The following is a 22,146-nucleotide window of genomic DNA, read 5'->3' on the forward strand; positions in this document are numbered from 1 at the left end:
TGAAGCGTAGCTCTCACACCCCAGCACTACAAAGCATGTTTCAAAGTCAAAGATCTAAGGAAATGAGAAAGTAAAATTATTCATGATCCCATGGTGAGGGGTGAACAGGGAGAGAAAAAAGCCCTTATTCAATTTCAGAGTAGCTGGATTCAGTAGAGTTCTGTCAATGTCACTAAAAGTATTAAATTAAAATATCACTTTTACACCTAAATGTATGTTAAATCACGTGGAAGAGAAGCACCACAGCCTCATGGCAAGGACATTCGGCTATCATGGCCCGTAGATGGCGTGGCCTCAGGACTTAAGTCACCACCCAGCTGCATGGGTCCCCCGCCCTTGGGCTGCCCCCTGTCCAAACCTCATTTCACATCTTTCAGGGGTCCAGTCTGCAGGCCCAGTGCCTCCTCCCAGAATCAGGCCCGGGTTCCCCAGGCCCTGGGCCTTTGACAGCAGAGCAGCTCTCCTCGGCAGCAAGGAGCTTGTGAGGCCAACGGAAGCAGGACTCGGAGACACCTACTATTTTGCATGTGGCCCCAGGCGACTCCATGCAGATGCGGAGTTTGCAGTGCAGGTAGACGATGGAGTTGTTGATGAAGGAAAAGATTTTCAGCTTGAACTGGGCCTTGTTGGAATTCCCATTCTCGATCACATTTGTGTGTGTATTAGGGATGGGGCAGCTGGGAAGAGAGGGAGGGCAACTCATTAGCTCTGTAGACAGGCCCTCCTGTCCTTGTCCCCCACGAGCCTCTCCCCAACACACCTACTGTGAACAGAGTGTCCCCACAGGCTCCCTGGGGCAAGGACGGTTGGCTCTCCAAATGCCAACAGGAGAGTCTCCTGGGGGTGTCTCTGAAACCCAAGGTCCATTGTCTGTGTGCATCCGGGATTTCAGAGGGCCCAAAGCAGGTCACACAGCAAAGGGATGGCAGTGCCCAGCACCCATCCAGGCCCCTACCTGTTGTTAATGAAGCCAAACATGACCGGGTCCCTGGCATCGCTGGACGGTGTGGCCCAGCACTCAGTCAGCACCACCTTGAGGTTACTTTTCTGCAATCTATGGAGCCCCACTTCTATCTTGACGTCATCGATGGCAGACACACTATAGTTCCGAGGTATAGGGGAGTCTCCAATAAATGCTTGCATTACAGTGACAAAATTTCCAGCGCCGTGGAGGTCCTCGATGATGGTGTAAACCCTGCAAGAGGGAGAGGTTTTCAGGGGGTTCACTCCTGTGACCCTCCCATTCCCATTTCCCCCCCACAAAGCAATGCCACAGAAGTGTGGAAATAAGGAAGCCCACCCCAGTGAGGACAAGCAGAGAAAGCCCATTTATCGCAAGCTGCTGCAGCAGGGGGTCAGCCCATCACTCGGGTTTGTGGAGTATCACAGACAGGCAGGGAGGGGCTCAGGCACGCCCTGATGGAGGCCTCATCGTGGGCACACTGGGCAGATGCACTGGAAGTAGGACATCCCATGTGATTGACTAGGGGAGCATAGGGGCTTACTCTGGTCGGAGGTGGGGACACAAATTAGGAAGCTGGCAGCTATTAATCAAGTCCTGGCCACTGTCTGTCTGCACCTCCAGTCTTGCAGAAGGGTCCTCAATGATGGAAGCCCAAAAGAAACCCCAAATCAAAGGCGCCTGAGAGGACGGCGAGCTGCGGAGAGATGGGAGCCCTGCCCGCTCACCCCCACTCCGGGGTGTAACCGGACGACATCAAGAGGTTGTTCCGGAAGGCACAGCAGATGGGGCCCAGGATCTTCAGGTGGCGGATGATGCCCTCCGGGGACAGGTCGTTCCTCAGTGTGGTCCTCACCACCGTGTCTGTCGTGTTCTGAACACAAATGGGGCATGAGTGACTCTGGGGCCCCAGCACAGCTGCAGACCAAAACTCCAAGTGCGGGAAGGGTTCTATTTTAAGGCTTATTCCCACGTGTGAAAAACCTGACGATGTTTCCCTAAAGTAAATTGCCAAAGATCCTAATGTCCTGACTCTTGGTTTAGCCTGTTTCCTACACCTGTTTTTTTCATTGGAAGAGACCTGGGGACAGACTACCTCAGGCAAAACCCAAAATAACAGATCAGATTCCTCCCAGATCATCCCCAAGTACACTTCTGAAGATGAGAGCACAAGGCTCTCACCAAAGAAACCAAGATTAAAATAGACTATTTGAAGTCTGCCACTTTGCAACCTGGCCTCCTGTCCAAATTCTATAGTCTGGGGGGAATAACCAGCCAGAATCCAGAGGACAACCTGAGAAAATGGGTGTGATCCTGAAGGCTGCCCAGGAGCGGCACTACCCTGCCAAGGCTGGACCTGAGTGTACAGGGAACAGCGCTATGCCCGCTGGTTTCGTGACGGAGAAATTACTCCAACGACAACTGGAATTAAGTGCAGGCTGCTTGGAGGGTGAAAGTGTAGCCAAAAGAAGAGATTTTCAAGACAGCAGTGCACCCGCATCAAAGAAGCCAAGCTTTCCAAAGTCGGAGAGGGTCCTGCAGTTTCTGCAGAGCCAGCCCCAGGGACAGAGGCCCTGAACGCGGGTGATTTCCCAGAGGGCTCCAGTGGGGAGCATTGTAGGAGATAAATATTTCTGTGAAAATGGCCATCAGCTACTGGAGCTGAATGGAGTCTTTTGTTTGACAAAATGCCTGAAGTTGTAACAATTTGTTTGAAGTGCTTTACAAACTTTGAGTTTGACTGTCAAGGTGGCCAACTTGCCGAGATCAACGTCCCTTTGCTGACACCTCCTGAACGGTCACAGAGCCACCAGGGACCCAGCTGGGAACCACCTCTGGTTGTGATGCACAGAGGGCACGGCACCACTTCTGTGAAAGTCACCAGCTCTCGCGGCTTAGAACTAGACAAGGCAAGTTTTGTGTGAAACAGATGCGCCAGAACCATCGAATGAGGAGGAAGCAAGGGTTGTGGTTGGGAGCGAGGCCAGTGACGCAGCATCTGCGACAGGTGGTGAGAACACTTGGCCACACAAGGCAGGAACTCTGGCACTTCTTGGAGGGTGGGAGAGCAGGGCAGATTACGAGCTACAGGACCACGTTAGTGGTGATGAGGTTGCCGGCCCAGCGCTCTCTGAAAACAGAAATCCTGAGGCTAACAGCACTAAGGGGACCCATGCCTGTGACAGAAACACGGAATCTGGTGACCCAACAGGGAGGGACATGAGTGGGTTTCAAGACAAAACGGTATGTGACGAAGCAAAGGACTGAGGGGGACCCCTGCCCTTCTGGAGGTGTGATGTGAACGCCGCTGAGGACAGGGACATTTTGATTCTCCTTCCCTCCGGCAGCATCCGCATCCCCTCTGCACGGGCTGCTTCGCAAGAAATGAGAGCGCGGTGTGTTCCCCTGGTGTGTACATCAGACAGACCTGGGCAAACACTGGGGGCGCTGGTTACATCAAGGAGTCTTTCCCAATTGGATATGATTGCTCCCTCTAGGTCTTGATATAATAGTGGAAATAGAACTATGGAAAACCATATTCGTTTTTAGAATTCACTTTCCTTAGTAGAGACTAGTGATGCATTCTCTCTGCAGAGCAAACTTGCAAAGATTCTTCATTGAGTTACCCAAAGTGGAAGCATTTAAACAGTTTTATATTTATACCCATCTTCTCTGTTTGCTTCTTAAAATAAGATGCTAGTATTCGTATCTCCGTATTTTGGAGTAATTATCTGTGTGTTTATAGGTCCTCTGGTTTTTGTGAGCTAAGAAGTGGACTCTCTCTCAAACACGCTGTTTTATAAGGCATGAAGCCAGATCTTCTAGGATGTGTGTATTTAGAACAGTGTATATTTTGTGCCTTAAATCATTTTGGAAAATGCCTTAGAAAGCCTGGACAGTCTCCTTCTATCTTCACAGGAATTGTCGGTGTTTTTGTAAAGATGATTCTGCACTCCAGAATCTCCTAGGGTATGGACTGATTTGTATCTCTCCACAGCATATTAGTACATCAAACTTGGAGGGGAAGCCTTAAATGTAACTTTTTTAAAAACCAGGAGGTCAATAAAATTTAAACTACTTCACAAAAAAGGTGGGGGGAGGCAGAACCTCCTACCTATACATAATCCATTGTATGTGGGGGACTTCTTATAAAGAAGTCTTGGGGGCTCTTGGTTTCTAACAAATGTAAAATAACCATCCAGGACTCCTGCAGATTCCGGGGCTTGGCTGACTCACAGCAGATGAACTTCCCTTTGATCTGAAAGCGCCCCAAACCCTCCTGATTTAGTTGCTAAACCAGATGTTAGTCTAGCTCAGAAAAACAAAGGGAGCGAGGTGACCTCTGCAGCCTCCATCTCTGGGCCCTGCACTCCTCTGCGGGGAGGGCTGACTCACCCTTGGAACCACCTAGAGGCACTGACCGGCCAATCTCTGTGGCCAGGAGCTGTGTCTTCTTTTTAGCATCGTTCACTGAGGTCCTACAAGCCCCCAGCAGGGTCCCAACATGGACTCAGACCCACTGGTGGCTCTGCCAGCACCCCCCCTCCAGCCAGACACTGCCCACTGCTCCCAGCTGCTCACTCCCCCTCGGCACAGCCCATCGCTGGCTGAGGGTCTCAGGCGTCCTTAAGAGAAGGAAGCAAAACCCCGATGGTCACGTTTAAGTTGTGCTGGTTGGAGGGCCAGGCGGGAGCTGACAAAGGCTTTCTAGTCACTGGAAATGTCCCTGGTCACTCCTTCAACCTGGGGCCCCATCTCTGGGTCTGAGGACCCCTGAGGAAAGTGGAATCCCACTTGAGGGAGGCCAGTGGGGCCCCCACATGCCCTGTCCATGCCGACACCCACACTGACCTGGCAGTGCCCGGCCTGCACACCATATCCATGCTGGCCGCAGGCAGCCTGCCCCTCCAAGCCGTTCTCTGTGCCCTGTTCCTGTGTCCCGTCCATCCATAGCTGAGTCTCTTCCTCAGGAGCCTCCCATGCGTCCCTCCCCAGCCTCTGGGGCCCCTTCCCCGTGGGTGAGCTCCTTCTCAGGTCCCTGTCTGTGCCTCCTGGTTCTGACCCTGTCAGCCCGTGACCGCCCTCCCTGTGCCCGTGGCTCTTGGCGTCAACTGCAGACTCAGCCCGGCTGGAGCCTGGGACCCACCTGCCCCCACAGAGAGCATGCCCATACTCTACCCAGAGCATCTGAGGGCAAGGGGCCTTCGCCCACCTTGTGCCCCTGGAGGGCCCTAGAAGGGAAAGGTCATGGAGGCCACAGGGCTGGTCCTCGGAGGCAGGGTGACCCTGACCTTGACCCTGACACCACTCAAACCTGCTGAAACTCCAGGTCCCTCTGGTTAGTGTGGATAATAATACCTGCCCCTAACCCCAGCCCTAGAGGGGGATCGTTAGGGGAGCAATGATGACCATGCCCAAGGAGCCCCCAGCCAGGAGGCCCACAGGGGCCTCTGGGGTGATCCCCTGCCCAGCCCTGTTCGAGGAAACAAGGGCGAGGAGGGCCCTCAAAAGGCCCTCAGGGACAGAAGGCAGGCTCCTGAGCCCCTGGGAACCACTGCCCTGAAGAGGGCACCCCTGTCCCCAATGCCCTGGTGTCCAGGCCCCTGCGAGACCCTCCCCCAGCCCACCTCCAGCACCCGCCCCACCCCTTCCATACACACCCTCCCACCAGGGCCCAGCAGCCCCGCCTCCCAGAACCACAAGAACACTCTTTCCTCACAACCTGCGAAAAAGCAGGATGCACAGCTGAGTCAGCCACACATGGGGGTGGGCGCTACAAACCAGTCATTCCACGTGGACCCAGAGGTCCCCAAGTAGGGCGATGCGCAGAGCCCTCCTGCACATGAGGTACAGCTGGGCCAGGGTGCTCCCACTCCGCTGGCTGGGCTTCCCTCTGTGCCCGGGGCAAAGACCCCTCCCTGGCCACACTAGGCAATAAGCAGTTACTCACAGGACCACGGTGCCTCTGGCCAGGGAGTTCTGGTAATGTCACCCACTTTCCCACCATGTGGATGCACACACCCCCACAAACACACCCATACTCACACACCCTATACACACACACATGCACACAGACACACACGTGTGCACACCCACACATGCACACACGGACACTCATGCTAACACAAAGGCTTTTTCCTGCCCCTTTTCCTCTCCCACGGTGCAGGAAACATGTCCTGCCTGTACATCAAAATCAATGAAAGGGACTCTTTAAACCCTGAGGTAAGGCATCTGCCTTCTGAGGACTTGCTCTGCAGTCTGCACGAGGCAGGCAGGCCATGTCTCAGCTGCTCCCTGGGCCCTTCTCCATAGCCCCACTCATCACCTGCCTCCCTGGCACCTGCTGTCTCCTACTCCAGTGCTCTGCCTTCTCACCCAGCTCACCCATCTCCAGACCTACCCCAGGCCCTTTGCACCAGAATCCCTGCAGGACAGGGCCCAAAACTCCTGATTCTAGGGTACAGTCCAGTCCCCCACCCCAGAGAACTCAGCCCTATCCTGACCCTCTTTCCTGGGTCTCTGAGTCAGAGATCTCAGGGTTCAGTGTTCCCTGATCCCCCAGGACAGATATGCACCCTCACCCCTGCACTCCTTGCACATCCTGGGACTTACACTTTGCACGACGGTTCCACACTCGGTCCACCCGGCCACCAGGAGCACATGCGTGCTGTTGCGGTAGCTCACGTTGCAGGATGGGTGGCCCAGGTACAGGGAGGACTCGGGGATGGATTCCTGCTGCAGGAAGCGTCTCTGGATGGCGATGGCTACCTTCTCAAGCTCACAGAGCACTCTGACCGCTCCAGTAAGGTTCAGTCGCTCAGGCAGGATCTGGGAGGCCGGGTGGGCACGTGGCACAGAAGCAGCCCTAGTTACTGCTGGGGTGGGGGGCTGCTCAGGGCCAGGGGCCAGAGAGGACCCAGGGTCTTGGGTTGCATTGCCAGGAGAGCCACCTGCGAGGCACAAGGAGACAGAAGCAAAGGGTGGGTCTGCACTCAGGGCCTGTGAGGCTGGCTCCGAGGGGTCAGGGTGGGCACCACTCTGTGCCATGCAGCACCACACACCTGGGATTGCACATTCCAGCCCCAGCCATGTACACACACACATTGCACGTCTCTGCCGCCCAAGCAGCTTGGCTTGCCATTGGCTCCTGTGGGCAGGGAGACCAACAGGCCCTGTGCCCCCCAGCCTTCCCCAGGCTGACTCTACGCATGCACCAAGCAGGTGGACAAGCCACCTAATCTCTAAGACAGGCTAATGATTTTTACTCTTAGGATCCTTCAGTCCCTGCTCCGGCTTCCTGCTTCCCCCGAAACACACCAGGTCTCATTCTAGAACAAGGAGGCTGTAAAGACATCCACGTTCCCCGAGGGCTCACTCCCAGTCTGGATGCGGCAGGCCCAGGACACATCTGAGCTGCTCCCTGGTCCCTCATCCACAACCCAGCTCCTTGCCCACCACCCTGGCACCTGCAGTCTCTCATCCCAAGGTGGGGCCCCCCTAATGCTCTGCCTCCTTACCCAGCTCCCCCATCTCCAAGATAGAGTCCAAACCCCTGATCATGGCATTCACAGCCTTCTCTCTGGCCTCATCAGCCTCTCTTGACAGCCTGCTTCCCTCTGCCCTCCTGCCATCTCCTGCAGGCACACACATCTCAGCCAGCCCAGACTGCAAGACTGGCCTGTGCTTGCCTCCATCAGTTGTGCCCTGGCACACAGCCATCACATCCAGGCCCCTGCAGCCCCTCCTGCCAGGTGCTGTCTTAGCTGTCCTTTAAGACCAGCTCCAAGACACCTCTTCCAGGAAGCCTTCCCTGACCTCACAGGACAACCATCTCTGGGTCTCCTGCTTCTACCTCAAGCACAGCATATTCCATATTCCCTGGGACACTGTGTTTACTTGTATAAACATGTCTCCCTCCACTTGACTGCAGATCCCTGGATGGAAGGGGCCATCTCACGTTGAATCCACTAAGGCACAATTTAATGGAAAAGTACTGAGTGGAAAGAGGGGCCACGGAGAAATGTTTCCCCTGTGTCGCTTGTCAAGTGGGCCGTACATTTTGCAAGGTCACCTTTCAGCATCACAGAGCACACACCTGACTATGTGTGTACTTGCCCATTACGGGAACTGGAGATATGAGGCGCCACCCAGACAGCTGGAAATGTATGTCTGGAAAAATGGGAGGGACACACATGTACACACGCAGAGGCACATGCACACCCACAGACACACACACATTAGGAAACTTTCCCTGGATGTAAAAACATACTGACCTCATTTGGAGAAGCACATTGAGAATGAATGTCTTTAAGAGAACAGGTTATTCAACAGTGTTCCGGAAAAAGGACTGTGGGAATATTACCTTCACAGGGTCTTCCAGAATATTCCACAGGGAGGTCAGGGGTACCTCCCATGCAGCTGCAGGTGAATGACCCAAAGGTGTTGAGGCAGGATGCCCCTGGCTCACAGTCGTGCTCCTGGCCCTCACATTCATCGTAATCTGTGCAATATTTGGAAAACAAGACAGGAGGAAGTCACGGGGCTTGAGGGGTGCTGGTGAGAGGCACATCCGAGCGCCCTGACACACATTCCTGTGAGGGAGCCTGCATCTCGGGAAGCAAAGCTGCAAACTATTGGATGACCACCAAGATGGCCCGTCCTAGAGAGTTCAGGAGCCTGGGCAGCACCCTGATTTTCTGCCAGGGACGGGGCTATGGGCAGCTGGTGTCAGGAGGTCTGCAGGGGCTGTTCTGGAGGTAGGATTGCTGTTCCAGGGCCTGGCGGGGGGCACCGGGCAGGGCAGCATCCCATTGGTTCCCTGGGGCACCCAGCAGACGAGCAGACGCCCCACCCCAAAGGCCAAGGCACCCTGGCAATGGCCCTCAGCCCACTTGATGCCTTTCATCTCCATGTTTGTACTTAGCTTATTCACACAAAGGCAGGTTTACTGCAGGAAATGGATGAAAACCAGGACTGCCTAGCAAAGAACTAGACCCTCACCTACAGCCACACCCCCAGATGTAACAGTGCTCGCTCGGTGGGGTACATCCTTCCAGGCCTCTGACACTCAGACTACAGCACAGTCAAGGCCATGCTTTGTATACAAATACGAGCCCTGCTTCTTTTTTCTTTCCCTTGTGTTGGGAATATTTCTGATATCCCTGGAAAACTTCATTTTGCCTGATTGTGTGACCATCCTTGGCATAGATATGCCATAACTCACTTAATATCTTCCCTATTGCAGGACTATTAGGCAATTCCAATCTTTGGATTTTAAAGTAACTCTGATGATGAATACCACGTATATAACCTATGGCCAGAACAGAGATCTATTTCCTTGGGAAGAAGGCCTAGAAGTGATATCCCAAAATAAAGTAGATGAACAGTTTTAAAGCTCTTGATGACTATTGTCAAACTGATTTCCAGGAAGTGTGAGTAAATTCTATTCACACTGTCAAGGCACATACACCTGCTTCACTCACCAGGATTATCATTTTAAAAAAACATTGCTCTTAGCTGGGCAGAATGAGCAACTCGTTTTACTGGGAGTATCTTTGATTATCACATCTTTGCTAGTCCTTCCATTTCTTCTTCATGTATTATTTCTTCAGAACTTTTGTGCATTTATCCATCAGGTTTATAGTATTTTATTATCAGTGAGTGTGATCTCCACATTTTGGTCATAATTTTCATCAAATTATTCGCATTATTTTTTTGTTGTTTGCTCTATCGGGGTGCCTTTATTTTGTTTGACATAAACAGTTTACATGTTTATGGAATAGCCAAATATTCAAGACTTTTCCTCTGTGGGCTTGTCTTCCTTCTGCTTTTCAACTTGGAAAATGCTGCTCATTCCAAAACTCAGAAAAATATTATCTATATAGTCTTTGATTTCTGTTTTCACACATTTAACTACAAACCTTTTATCATTTATTTCAAGTGTATATGTGCTCTGGACTGAACGTATCCCCCCATATTCTTCTGCTGAAGCCCTGACCCCCAGTGCAACCATACACGGAGGTGGGCCCTTTAAGAAGTCATTAAGGTTAAAAGAGGTCAGAAGGGTGGGGCCCTGACCCAATAGGATTAGTGTCCTTCTAAGCAGAGACACCAGAGCTCTCCCCACTGCACACACACAGAGGGAAGGCTGTATGAGTACACGCCAGAAGGCAGCCAGCCGTCTGTACCTCAGGAAGTGGACCCTCACCAGATACTGGATCAGGCCAGTACCCTGATCCACACTCCCAGCTTCCAGAGCTGTGAGCAAATAAGTGTCTGTTGTTTAAGCCCTAGCCTGTGGCATGTGTCACAACAGCCGGAGCTGATATAACATGAGAAAAGAATCTCAAGTGCCCATCTCCCTGCTTTTCCTAGAATCTCCTTGGAAACTGTGGGAGGACACCTGGCTGCAGCAAGGGATGCACCTGCCCTCCAACCCCACTGGTACAGTGGCAGGGAAAGGCCAGGGCAGGATGCAGCCTGCATAAAGGGAGCAGCAGCTTTGGGGATCTTTGCAGGGTCACTGGGGAATGTCGGCCACCCTCAAGCCTTTAAAAAGTGCAGAGTAGCTGTAAGAGAGACACGAGGGTCCTGACTTTCACACTTTCATCCAATGCAGGGGAAGCCCTCAGAGGAGGCACATGGAGTGACATCTTTCAGAAACAAAGGCAGCAGCTGGACTCTCTCTGCCTTTCTTTCTGGAACTGGCCTGGCCTGCACATACCCTGTATGAAGGTGTCCTCTCTGACCACCTCCAGCAGAGAGGTGTTCTGAAAGGCACCGAGGAAGGCGGCAGACACCTCCCAGGTATTCACATCTGTGGTGATCAGCAGATCAAACGCCACCACGACACTGCCATTGGTGATGCTGGTCACTTTCACCTGGACCCTGCCTGTGTCCATGAGCTGAAGCATGGCAGCTGGCAGGGAATTTCGTACCTGCAGAGAAACAGCATGTGAAAAGACCTGCCCACTGAGGGGACACAGGTACTTGTCCTAAGGCAGCACCTCCTGGGATTATGGCCAGCAGCAGGGCTCACCTTGCAAAAGGGTCAGAGCCGCGGGTCATTTCAGGGCCCCATTCCTATCTGCCGTGTCCCCAAGCCCAGCATGTGCCTGTGGGTTCTGAGATCCTGAGGTGAGCCCTGTTCCCCCACAACAGGGCCTTTGGTCAATATGGAGCCAGGTGCAAAAGCCCTACCCTACCCGTAACCTGGTCGGGGTCACAGCAGTGTCTAGAGCCTGCTACTCTTAGCTCAGAGCCACGGAGTGTGGGGGGCTGCGGGAGTGCTCATAGGGAGGAGAACCACTTCTCTTGCTTTGATTGCTCTAGAACAATCCTTTTGTTTTTGATACTGAACATCTCCCTTCTCTTCTTCCTCCCTGCCTTCTGCAAACTGCTTCCCTGTGAGCATTCCTGCTGGGACAGGCAGTTCCTGCCTTGTTTTTTATTCTACCACTTGGGACAGAACCCTCTATCACACACTGTATTATTCCATTCTAGCCCATCATGGCCCAAATGCCCAGCAAGACGCACAATCTTAGAGCGAGCCTTCACTAGTCCATAGAACACGAGTCTTCTCTGGAAAAGCACACCGGCAGGACTTGCCTCCCAGAGAAAACTTCGTCCTCATCTGAACCTTATGAGGTGCCGTGGCTCAAGGCACAGACTCACGTCCCAAGGCTGAGAGGCAGCCAACATGAGCAAATTTGCTGCCACCCATCAGAGAGGACAGATGCCCTGAGACTCCGGGGCTGCCTGCAGGCACACGACCACCGCGGTTCTCACAGGCACCGTACGTGCCCTCCCTCCCTCTCTCAGCCTCTCTGCTCTCAGGGACTTCCCAAGAGGGATCTTTCACAGTCTTGGATTAAAGTCACGTTTGCATTTCAAACTAGTCTCAAAGCAAAGTCCCAGGCCCCCTGCCAGGAAGTGCTGACAAAGGTGCAGCATTAACCCACAACCTCCAAAAATTCGTCTTTAAATCCTACATGTGACACAGGTTGCACGATTATTTGCTTTCCTGGAATTCTAGAGAAACAAGCCACTGTCACCAAAAATAGGCAAATGAGGAAATACTTTAAAGAGGACAAATTAATCCAGACAGTTTGGGTGGAAGCGGAGCTGCCTCATGTGACCACGAGAGCTAGTGGACTGACTCCAGTATTTGTTGCACAATATTATGCTTAACATTCATTGTTCAACCTAAAGGTGCTGATACACCTATGAGTCATCAAAAGCTCTGGAACCCACGTCCTGGGCCAGAGGCTGGGGGCCCAGGATAAATAAGGCAAGATCCCAGGTCCTTAGAGGCCCCAGTGGGACAGTTCGCACAGCAGCATGATCCATTCTGTCAGCGCGTGATACTGGAACGAACAGAATCTTCACGGGGCCACCAGCATCGCTGAGGCGCCATCTGGTTATCACACTCCACCCCCAGGTGGCGCTGCCAAGCTCTCTCTGTTCTGGGTCTCAAAGTCCCAGAGTCAGGAAAAGCTGAAAGGTATGAGATGCCCACTCTGCAGACAAGATCACTAGCTTATGACAAGCGCATTCTCTGTTCATCAAAGGGTGATCTGACCTGCGTCAACAGGACAGTGATATTGCTACCCTGAATCATAACAACAGATTCTCCCAAAGAAAGCTAATGGGATGGCGAGGCGGCACAACAGGGACTAAGAAACATCCCTTCTCAGGGCAGGGTCCCAGCAGCATTACCTACATAGCATCAGTCAAACGCCTACCAGCCATTGATGGATGAACAAATGTGGTCTATCCATATGACAGATTATTGCACAACCATATGAAGTCATTAAGTACTAACACACTAAACATGGATGGGCCTTGATACATGCTTAGGGAGAGAAGCCGCTCGTGAAAGGACACATATTGTATGATGCCATCTGTGTGAAATATCCAGGACAGGGACCCACAGGCACAGGAAGCACATCAGTGGTTCCCAGGAGCTTTGGGGGCACTTGGGGCTGGGAGGTGAGGAGTGACTGACTGCTCACAGGCATGGGGTGATGAGAATGTTCTGGAATTAGACGGTGGTGAGTTTTGTGAATACAGCCTGAACTACTAAATTGTACACTTTTGAAGTGAATTTCATGGTATATGAAATAAATCTCGGGTTGCTTTTTTTTTTTAAGTTTTCTTTATAAGACAGGGGAAGGGCTTTCTGCTCTGTGGGTCTCCACCGCAATAGAGAAGTTTCACCACATAGGAAAAAGTGTGAAGCAAGGATGCAGCAGGGAAAAAAAAGGATCTCCCCAGTGATGTGTCTACTTGATGGCAGACCTGGGGACACCTGGCCCCACACCACAGCAGGAAGTCCAGCTTCCCTGGGAATGAGGGTCAGGGGAACGTACAGGTCTGAGTCAGGCTGAGACAGGGTTCTGCACTCCTCCCTCCTTCACATGCCCAGAGGAGGCGGGGCTGCTCCCACCGACTTACCACCCTGAAGAACAGCTCTAGAAAGTCCTGATACTCCTTGCTGCTCGCATTGCGGAAGGATTCTAGATACCTGATGTTTGCAATTCTGACTTTTCCAGTGAGTTTCTGGGCCACTGCAGGATGGAGAATAACCATACGTATTAGGTAACAGACAGTTGTCTCTGTCCTAATGACAATATTTTCATGTTGGCCAGAAGAACACCAGATCAGGGCTGACCTGCGTCTAGAAAAAAAGGAAGACTTCCCAGCGTACACAGACACAGGCCACCAGACCCAGAGAGCGCTGGACAGAGCCTGAGCACAGAGGGAGAACCTTCCGGAGGCCATGGAACCAGCCCAGCCCCTGTGGCCCCCTTCCTCCTTGTGACACTATCTGCACAGGATGTCCAGGCAATGTGCCAGCAAGCCTGGGCACCTTTGAGAGTGGAAGGGGGCACTCTTCATGAATTATGCTGGGGCCACAGATGTGCACAGGGCTGCCCAGGCACCCCAGGGTATAGAGTCACCTTGCCATGCCACTGCTCAGAGCCCACAGCCCTCACCAGCAAGCCCAGACATCTGATTCGGTTGGCTCTTCCTCCCAGCCCTGTCCCTCTGTGCTTTCAGTGTGGTCCTGCTTTTGCACCCATCTGCTCCAGGTGTTATCCCTCTGCACAGGGCTGCTAGGAGCACGTGGCACCAGAATGTGGTCCAGGAATAGTGCCTGGATGCACCCCGCTTCTGGCCTGGCTGCCACCTCAGTTCTCACGCAGCTCTTCACCAGGTGGCCACAAAGCATCTGCTCCGTACCTGGCATTCTGAGCAGTGAAGGAGGAAGACAGGGGTCTCCCCTCAGGCTGAGTCCTGCCCCCAGAAGCTTGTTGCCCAGATGTAGGACAAACCACAAAGCCGTCCCACTGTATGTCCCTAAAGGAAACCACACCCATGTCCTTGGGACCATGACTGTCACTGCCTGAAAGCCACCAGTCCAGGCTCAGGACAGCTGCAGGGTGGGACCCGATCTAAAAGCAACCAAGAGCAGGACAGGTGCACAGGCGAGGGCAGGTGCGGACTCCCCTCAGGCATGGGGTCACGTGCCCACAGGCAGCTCCTGCCTCCAGGAGTGAGTGTGTCCTTCTGAGGCCAGATTCATGCTGAGAGCCCAGGACCCGCTCTCAGGATCCAGGCCACCCTGCCTGACCGCCAGTGACCTTCCCTTCTCCAGCTCACCATGGGCTTGGATGACAGGATCAGTGCATACCATCATCTCTCTGATGTCCACACATAATCAGTGCTGTCAGTACATAAACAAAGGCTCTAAACTTTTCTTACTATACCCCAATAGGTCATCTCAGGCAAGGGGTATGCACCCCACCCACCCTGGAGACCACTGCTATCAACTTTTAGCTGCAAGAGATCTGAGGACTAATCAACAACATCAGGCCTGCACGTGGCTGTTCAGGTAAGGCAGATGTTCAGGAAGATACCTGGATGACAGATGCTAATGAGGAGAAACAAGGAGCTTTATCTGAATATAAAACTGTCAGCAAAGATCTGCTCCACGTTATGGGAGTCTACATTTAATTTGCTCAATTTTATTAATTACTTCTCTTTACTCTCTGGCCCCAGGCTGTGGAGGCCATTCACAGATCAGCTATCCAACTGTCTGACCGTCTGATTGTTTATCATAGTCTTTTCTGAAAGCCAAGCCCAGATCTGCTGAGAGGCAATGGACGATGTTCAACAGAGCAGCATGCATCTCCGTGCCACATGCCCCTGGACATGGGTGACCCAGCATCTCAGCTTCTCCAGACAGCATCTGGGTGCTTCATAACACCACCTCTTTGTCCAACACCTTTCCCTGAAATGAACCACCTCCTGGGTGGCCTTTGCATGCCAGCCCCTTGTGAAGTGAACCAGGCATTCCCACAATGAGAAGAAATGGAAACCTAGAAGCTCACAGATAAATCCAGCTCTTTTAAACCTTCAACCACAGAAAATCTTTTTCATACGTTTTTCCCTCCCTTTAAGAACAAATGGCAATAAGTATTTCTGAAGCCTGTTACCTGTCCTCACTTTCAGGAGTACTCGGGCACTTTCTTGCCCACATGCTTTGGCTACTATCTCCACCAAGTGCAAGATGCCAGGTTCCAGGCCTGAAAGTATCAGACTTGTATTCTGGGTATCCAGGTGCACAGTGGGTCTCTGCATGGAAACCAGGGTGAGTCCAAAAGTGGGGTGCAGGGTGAGATCTGCCACCCATGCCATGTGAAAGCTGGTGCTGGTCACATTAGAGACTGTGACCCTTCCAATGGGTACGGGAACTGGAAAGTGGACATAAACAAAAAGATTAAGATCAATCAAACTGTTCCAAGGACAGGAGAAACCTCACCAAATGCTAAAATCAAATACACCTCTCAGGAACATGGGAGGTCGCCAGGAGATGCCAACCCAAGGAGGGCCTACAAAGTCCCCTTGCTGAAATCCATGCACATGGGTTCAGGGTCCCTGGATGGCCCTCTGAGCCCGGGGCTTCCTAGGAAAGCAGCCCCCTGCCCCTTCTGATTTGCTTTTCTTTCAGTCCCTGAGGTCCCTGGACTTCCCAAAATGAAGGTGTCTTGAGCAGGTTCTGGGTGGCTCCCCAAGAGAGGCCCTCCACCCCCTGGGCTGACTCACCGAGGGGTCAGCAGGGGGTGTCCATTACTGGCTACAGAGCCTTTCTTACAGGGCGACCAAGGGGCACTTCATAGTGCCCTCTTTCAGGGGCAGTCCACTCCTGAACCCACACTGCTCAGCAGAGGAAGAGCAATGCTGGAGCTACATTCAACAGCCAGCTCCCTCTGTGTGCCATCCAGGGCTGGGCTGGGCCAGCGACTCACAGAGATGTTGGCAGGGCTCCCTCTGTGGGAGCTGCCACCTGTCCCCTGATATGTCATCTGGGGACCTTGGTGATGCCAAACCCCCTACTCATACTGTATAATATGGGACTGCTGGGGGTCAGCACAGCCAGGAGGTGCAGGAATGCTGGGTGTCCTACACTGCTGAGGAATGTGCTCCAGTGCTTAACGTGACACATGCACAACATGCCTGGCTTCCTGCCCCAGGAGGCTTAGGAAGAGGGAGGCAAAAACTGAGGAGGAAGCACAGAGACCAAACTCAAGCTCCCATCCCAAGAAAACCAGGACCAGCTCCCGAGGGCAGGCTTGCCCAGCCTCAGATGACAGCCCCACCTCCGTGTTTGTAAGGGGTCTTAAGCTCAACAACTGCACAACCTTTGTCAGCAGAACTCATGCTGACCCTGCGGTTCCCGGTGCCTTCAAACCCCAAGGCACACACGCCCCAGCACGCACTGTCCCCAGCACTCACCACAGGCCGGGGAGCTCAGAGACCCAGAGGTGGGGGCCAAGGCCAGGTCTGGGGAACCAGAGGGTCTGGGGTCCACATCTTGCAGTCGTGTGGGGTCCAGAGGTGCTGGCAGTGCGTTGCGAGCAGGGAGGCTGGTGTGCCACTCAACATGACCTGTGGGGCCCTCAGTAGGGGTGGGCTGTAGGGGCAGCTCCATCGTGGAGTTTCCCGACAACCATCCAAGGGGGTCTGGGGGGCTGCCCGTGGCCCCAGAAGGAGAGCTGTGGGCTGGCCGGGGAGCCATGCTGGCCGTCCGCTGCTCTGTCCCCAGGCCTGGGGCCATGCTGGGCACCTGCTCCTCCACGCCTTCCCCTGTGCCATTCCCGTCCTGCCCAACCACGCCACTGCCCCCTCTCCAGGGAGGGGACCCTGGGGTCCGGGGCTGACCTGCTGCAGGGGTGCCCCACGTGAGCTTGGGGCTGGATGAGTGGGCGGGGGTCTCCAGGCCCAGGGCTGTTGTTTCTGTGCTGGAAGCTGAGGCTGTTGCCCCCGTCACTGGAGACACGGTGCTCACCATGTCACCTGTGGAGACACAGCCACTTTCAGATGGGACATCTGGCCCAGAAACGTCCAAGCCATGCCCTCCAGATACCACATGTGAGCAAAAGCCCCCCAGGTGGGCCTGGACTACAAGAGGGACACAGGCTGTCTCCGTTGGTGGTAACGAATATCAAGTGGGCCATGTTTGCATGTTTCCCAAGAACCCTTGGAGGGTGATGTGAGGCCCCTCAGTTAGGACACTGAGACCCAGAGAGTGGGGGCTCCACCTGGAGCCTCAGAACCAGGACATAAATGCTAGGCTTGGTTCCTGAAGGTCTCAGATGAGTCCATCAGGCCTTTGGAAAGATGGGGCGGTTTCTCTACATTTGTGCTCAGTGTGGGGCTTGGTGCCTGCTGGACAGAAGGGAAAAGAAGCTGTGTGCTGTGCATAAGGGGTATCTTCCCCGGGGAGGAATCCTCTGCCGCCTCTTCCAGAGAGGAGCCTCAGCTGCAGTGCAGGCAGGTGTCTGAGCGTTTCCTTTGCACCCCCTGCACCCAGGGCAGACATTGCTAGTCAATGCCAGCACTTTGTGTGACCTCCTCTGGCTTCTCAACTTAGCACTCCCATGGCCCCCGCCAACAGGTCAGTGCTGGCCCCAAAAACTTGGAGCAGAGACATGCTAGGCCCAGGCTCAGGGCCGCATATAAGGCCTTCTCCACACTCTCTCAGGCTTGGACACCCTCCCAGGACCCAGGTCCCCCCCGGAGGGACCTCCTCCCAGGGCTGCATCATGACTTTCATGGACCCCTTCATCCATAAAAAATTTTTAAAAATAATATTTTAAAACTGCACTGGTACAAAGGCTGGAATCGTTATATATTCACTATTGTATTTCTTTCCTTTGATTTTAGAAGCCATTAAAATTAAAACATTTCGTGGGCCCCCACCAGCAGTGGGGCCTCAGCACCGTGCCCACCGAGCCTGAGAAGTCGACTGCCCACCCCAGGTCCCTGCAGGGGTGGGGGTGCACCTGCACAGGCCCGGCCTGCTCTGGAGGGGTTGGCGTCCCTGGCCGTCAGGCACCGGCAGGTGTAGGAGCCCTCCAGGTTGATGCACTGGGCGGCTGGGGAGCAGTCGTGCTCCCGGCTGTGTGCACACTCATCCCAATCTGCAGGGCAGGAGATGCAGGACAGGAGAAAACGGCCAGAGGAGGCTCAGAAGATGAAAGGGCAATAGCAGAGTCCTACCTGACGCCTTTGTAGCTCAGAGGGGTGGGGCTGGGAGTCAGGAAGCGCTCTCAGTGCCCCGCAGCCCAGGGAGGGCGGCGCTGCTCAGAGCCCTCCCCAGAAGCCTGTGCTTGAGCAAGGCAACATGCTGAGCACCCACCTATATGGGTCATCACCTGGGGCTGGCTAATCTGGGGCAAAGTTTAGGGAATGTTGGCTTCTACAGGTGTGAATATATTCCTTTCATGTTTATTCTTTGTTCCCAGACCCAGAAAATCAGGACGGTCTCCATTCTCTGGGACATGCCAACATACCCTAATATTGAGCATTTCAACAAAGAAAAATAACCAAGCCATGAGGTGTCTGGTCACGTATGACATGAACTCTCTGCCACATGGATAGGAATGCCCCTTGAGATCCTCCTTCCCAAGTCCAGGAGACCCCTGTAGGATCCCAGAGACCGCATGTCACCAGGACACCTGGCCGTTCTGATATGGGCAAGGAAGAGTGTTAGGTAAGCCTGCAAATCCCCCAGGGACCCCAGCCCTTGCTCGCCCACCCATGCCCCATGCAGCCTTGCTGTCTCCAGTCTGCAGCAGCCAGGACTAGCTGTGGGCCCACCCGTGAAACAAGGTTCATCAGGAACGCCGTTCCCTTCTCTTTCTCCCCGTCCCCACCTCCCCTCGGGTCCCCCCGCTGACCACCACCCCCACTCCCAAATCCGCTCTAAGAAAAAATCTAATGGTCTTGTGCATTTTGACGTATGACTGATCAATAAAGTGCTATATGCAATTAGCATGATAAACCCTTAAGGAATAAACCCTGCCCCAGTGCGCAGTGGCTCTGGAAGTTTCTGGGTCGGGTGGGCTGCAGGCCCATCACGAGGCCCTTGGGCATGTGCTTCCCTACAGCTCCCGGCAGAAGGGCTGGATCATGCCCAGTGACCAGGGTGCCTGGACTTGGCTGGGATTAAATCAAGATAAAAGACGAGTTCAGTTCAGGGCAGAGAAACTCTGCAGCCACGTGCTCTAGGCTCAGTTTATGGTTTCCAGCTTTGCTTCATGTGATCTTCACAGAAGCAGCTCCCCAGGGCCAGGAGATGCATCAGCTGATGCAACAGTTACACCCCCACCCGCCCTGTCTCCTTCACAAACAGGGCCCTGCTGGCCACGTCCCTGGTCTCCCTGGAGACTACCCGACCTCCAGCCTGCAGGCAGCACGAGGGGTGCTGGGGGCTGGAGGCCTGGCAGGCAGGGCAGCAGAGCCTGAGTAGAGCCGAGGTCCCAGCTGAGACCTGAGCCAAACCGCTAAGCACCTGGTGGCTATTTGTAGTGGCATGATTCACCTAGCCTTCACTCCCCCAGCACACAGCTCACAGGCAAGCCCAGAGTAAGGCAGGGGGGGCTTTATTCGGTCTCGTCTTAAAGTCCAGAGAGGACAGCAGCCTGTGAGGGTGGGGCCCTGCTCCTGCTGGCCCTGCAGCTAGAGCAAGGGTGTGGCCCACCCCTAAGATGGGGGGTACAGCCCCTGCAGTGCTGGGATTCCTGGTGCCCAGGAACAAGCCACAGAGGCCCAAGAATAGGCCTTGGGGTCCCAGCAAGGGGCAGGTTCCTGGAGAGGCCCCAAGCTGCCTTTGGGGCTGAGGGTGCTCTGCAGAGGTGGTGCCTGTGCCAGAGCCCCCAGGTGTCGGATGCACACCCAGGGGAAAAGCGGGCACAGTGAACCTGGCTCCAGGGGCTCCATGCACAGAAGCTGCACAAAGGTGGCGTGGGTATCAGCCCTGCCACAGGCCAGTGGAGGTGACTGTCCCAGGGCCAGGCCCCTCTGCTCACATCCCTTCTCCCACTCCTGCAGAGGGTATACAGGAAGGGCTGTGATGCATCAGGAGCACCAGGCTACTGGAAGCTTTGGGGAGCAGGCTTAGGCCTCTCCTGATACCCACAGGAGAGGTGGCTGCCTGGGTGGCACTGCAGTGACCCCCAGGGTGCCAGACGCCTCAAGAGGACCCTCGCCCAGACATGGCCATCAGTAGAGCCTCATCTAGCCAACATCTGTGTGGAACCTGGAAGCACAGTGAGTGTTAGAACATGGAAGCCTGGCTCAGCTGGTCATCTCCACTTGGGAGTAAACAAGCAGACCTTAGGGAAGGGAGAGGCAGGGGAGGGGAGCCCAGGGAATGGCGAGGAGGGAGCAGGGGGTGGTGCCCCATGAGAAGGGGGCCCCTAGATGTGGAAGACCCAGATTCGACAGCTGGTCCCAGAAAAGTTAGCCCACATGTGGAGGTGGTGTCAGATGTGAGCCACACCCACACATCCCCTCATTCACTCAGCCGCCCTAAGAGGTGGGAGATTGGTATAATCTTGCCACTTCCCAGACGAGCACATGGGCCTGGGGAGGTGAAGTCACTTGTACAGGGTCCCACAGTGAGTGTCAGAGCTGGGATTCCAGCCCAGCCTAGCCCAGCCCATTCAAGAGACAGAACCCTGAGCCATGCACACCTCCTCCCAGGCAGGGTGAGCAGGACCTGTGAGGGCACAGCTCATGGACCCGGTGCAGCTTGGCATCCAGGCCTCCCAGCACCGGGCACACCCTCCTGGAGGAAGACTGAAGACACAGGCCATCCAGTGACCCAATGATGGACCCACCTCAGGAACAAGAGGTCATAACAAAACTAGCCCCATGCTTTTGGGACTTGATCGTGTGAGGCGAGTACTCCCAGATCACCCAGGAATGCCACGATGATGCCAATGCTATGATTTTGGGCTGCAGATGAAAGGAGGCTTTTGTGTTCAGTGTGCTGACTTTTCCAGAATGGCATGAATGTGCTCCCCTGTTTTCAGCCTGCGGGGCTGGGGCCTCCCTTGGGGAGCAGAGAATACCTTCCCCATGGGTGGGCTCAGCTGGGGCTCCCTCCCTGATGGGGCAGCAAATGACCACCACCAACATCACCAACTGTAGGGCATCCCTGGCACAGGGGCCTCCCACTGCCACCCCTCAGCAGCGGGACTGGAACCTGATGGGTTACTTAAAGTGATCTGGGGAGAACCCTAGATTGTTAGCAAAGCAAGGCACCCCTCCTTCCTCTGCGTGACCTTTTCAGGCCACCGTGACAATGATCCCGAGCTTTCTGATTCATTCTCTCACAGTCCTAGAGGCCAAAGACCGCGTATTAGCCAGTCATACAGCTGCCCCATGCTTGAGCCCAACACAGACACCGTGAATGCCCAGTCCAGCTCCACCCTGTGTCCTGGGCCTTCCTTCTGGGGGAAGGAGACCCCTCCCGGGCTCTGGAGACCCTGCTCTCCACCTAGAACAAGGGATGGCGTGCAGGTGAGCTGCTGCTCCAGCTGCGGGCCTGGGCCCCTGTTCCTGAGGATGAACGCAGAATAAAGATCATATGCCATTTACTTCCTCTCTCCTTGGGAATAAATTAAATGTGGACCTGAATCACTGGACTAAGACTTTACCCTTCCCCCAACCAGCACGCTGGCCTGTTCCTGCTGCCTGGTGCTGGAGGAGAACACAAGATGCCCAGGTCAGGGACAGAGGGATTCATCACTCAGCCCTGCAAGCGCCACGCATCACCCTGGTGCCAACTCCCCTCAGGGACTGAAACATCTGGGCTCGGGCAGGTGTCC

At 54.2% G+C, this 22,146-nt stretch overlaps 1 protein-coding gene across 3 annotated transcripts in view; it reads right to left on the reverse strand.

Annotated features, from left to right (window-relative positions):
* The window catches only part of UMODL1 (uromodulin like 1), a 63,713-nt gene that overhangs the window by 11,867 nt on the left and 29,700 nt on the right, over positions 1-22,146 (reverse strand). For all 3 annotated transcript variants that reach the window (XM_073231302.1, XM_073231301.1, XM_073231300.1), the window contains 10 exons: positions 18,313-18,450; positions 16,763-17,323; positions 15,463-15,720; positions 13,418-13,530; positions 10,686-10,899; positions 8,325-8,462; positions 6,575-6,912; positions 1,690-1,835; positions 956-1,195; positions 518-677 (listed from right to left, as the gene is read on the reverse strand). In XM_073231302.1, the coding sequence (XP_073087403.1) occupies positions 518-677; positions 956-1,195; positions 1,690-1,835; positions 6,575-6,912; positions 8,325-8,462; positions 10,686-10,899; positions 13,418-13,530; positions 15,463-15,720; positions 16,763-17,323; positions 18,313-18,450 (2,306 nt within the window). The remainder of the gene's footprint in view (positions 1-517; positions 678-955; positions 1,196-1,689; positions 1,836-6,574; positions 6,913-8,324; positions 8,463-10,685; positions 10,900-13,417; positions 13,531-15,462; positions 15,721-16,762; positions 17,324-18,312; positions 18,451-22,146) is intronic.

This window comes from Manis javanica, chromosome 3, assembly GCF_040802235.1.
Source record: "Manis javanica isolate MJ-LG chromosome 3, MJ_LKY, whole genome shotgun sequence".
In the NCBI taxonomy this organism is placed as follows: domain Eukaryota; kingdom Metazoa; phylum Chordata; class Mammalia; order Pholidota; family Manidae; genus Manis; species Manis javanica.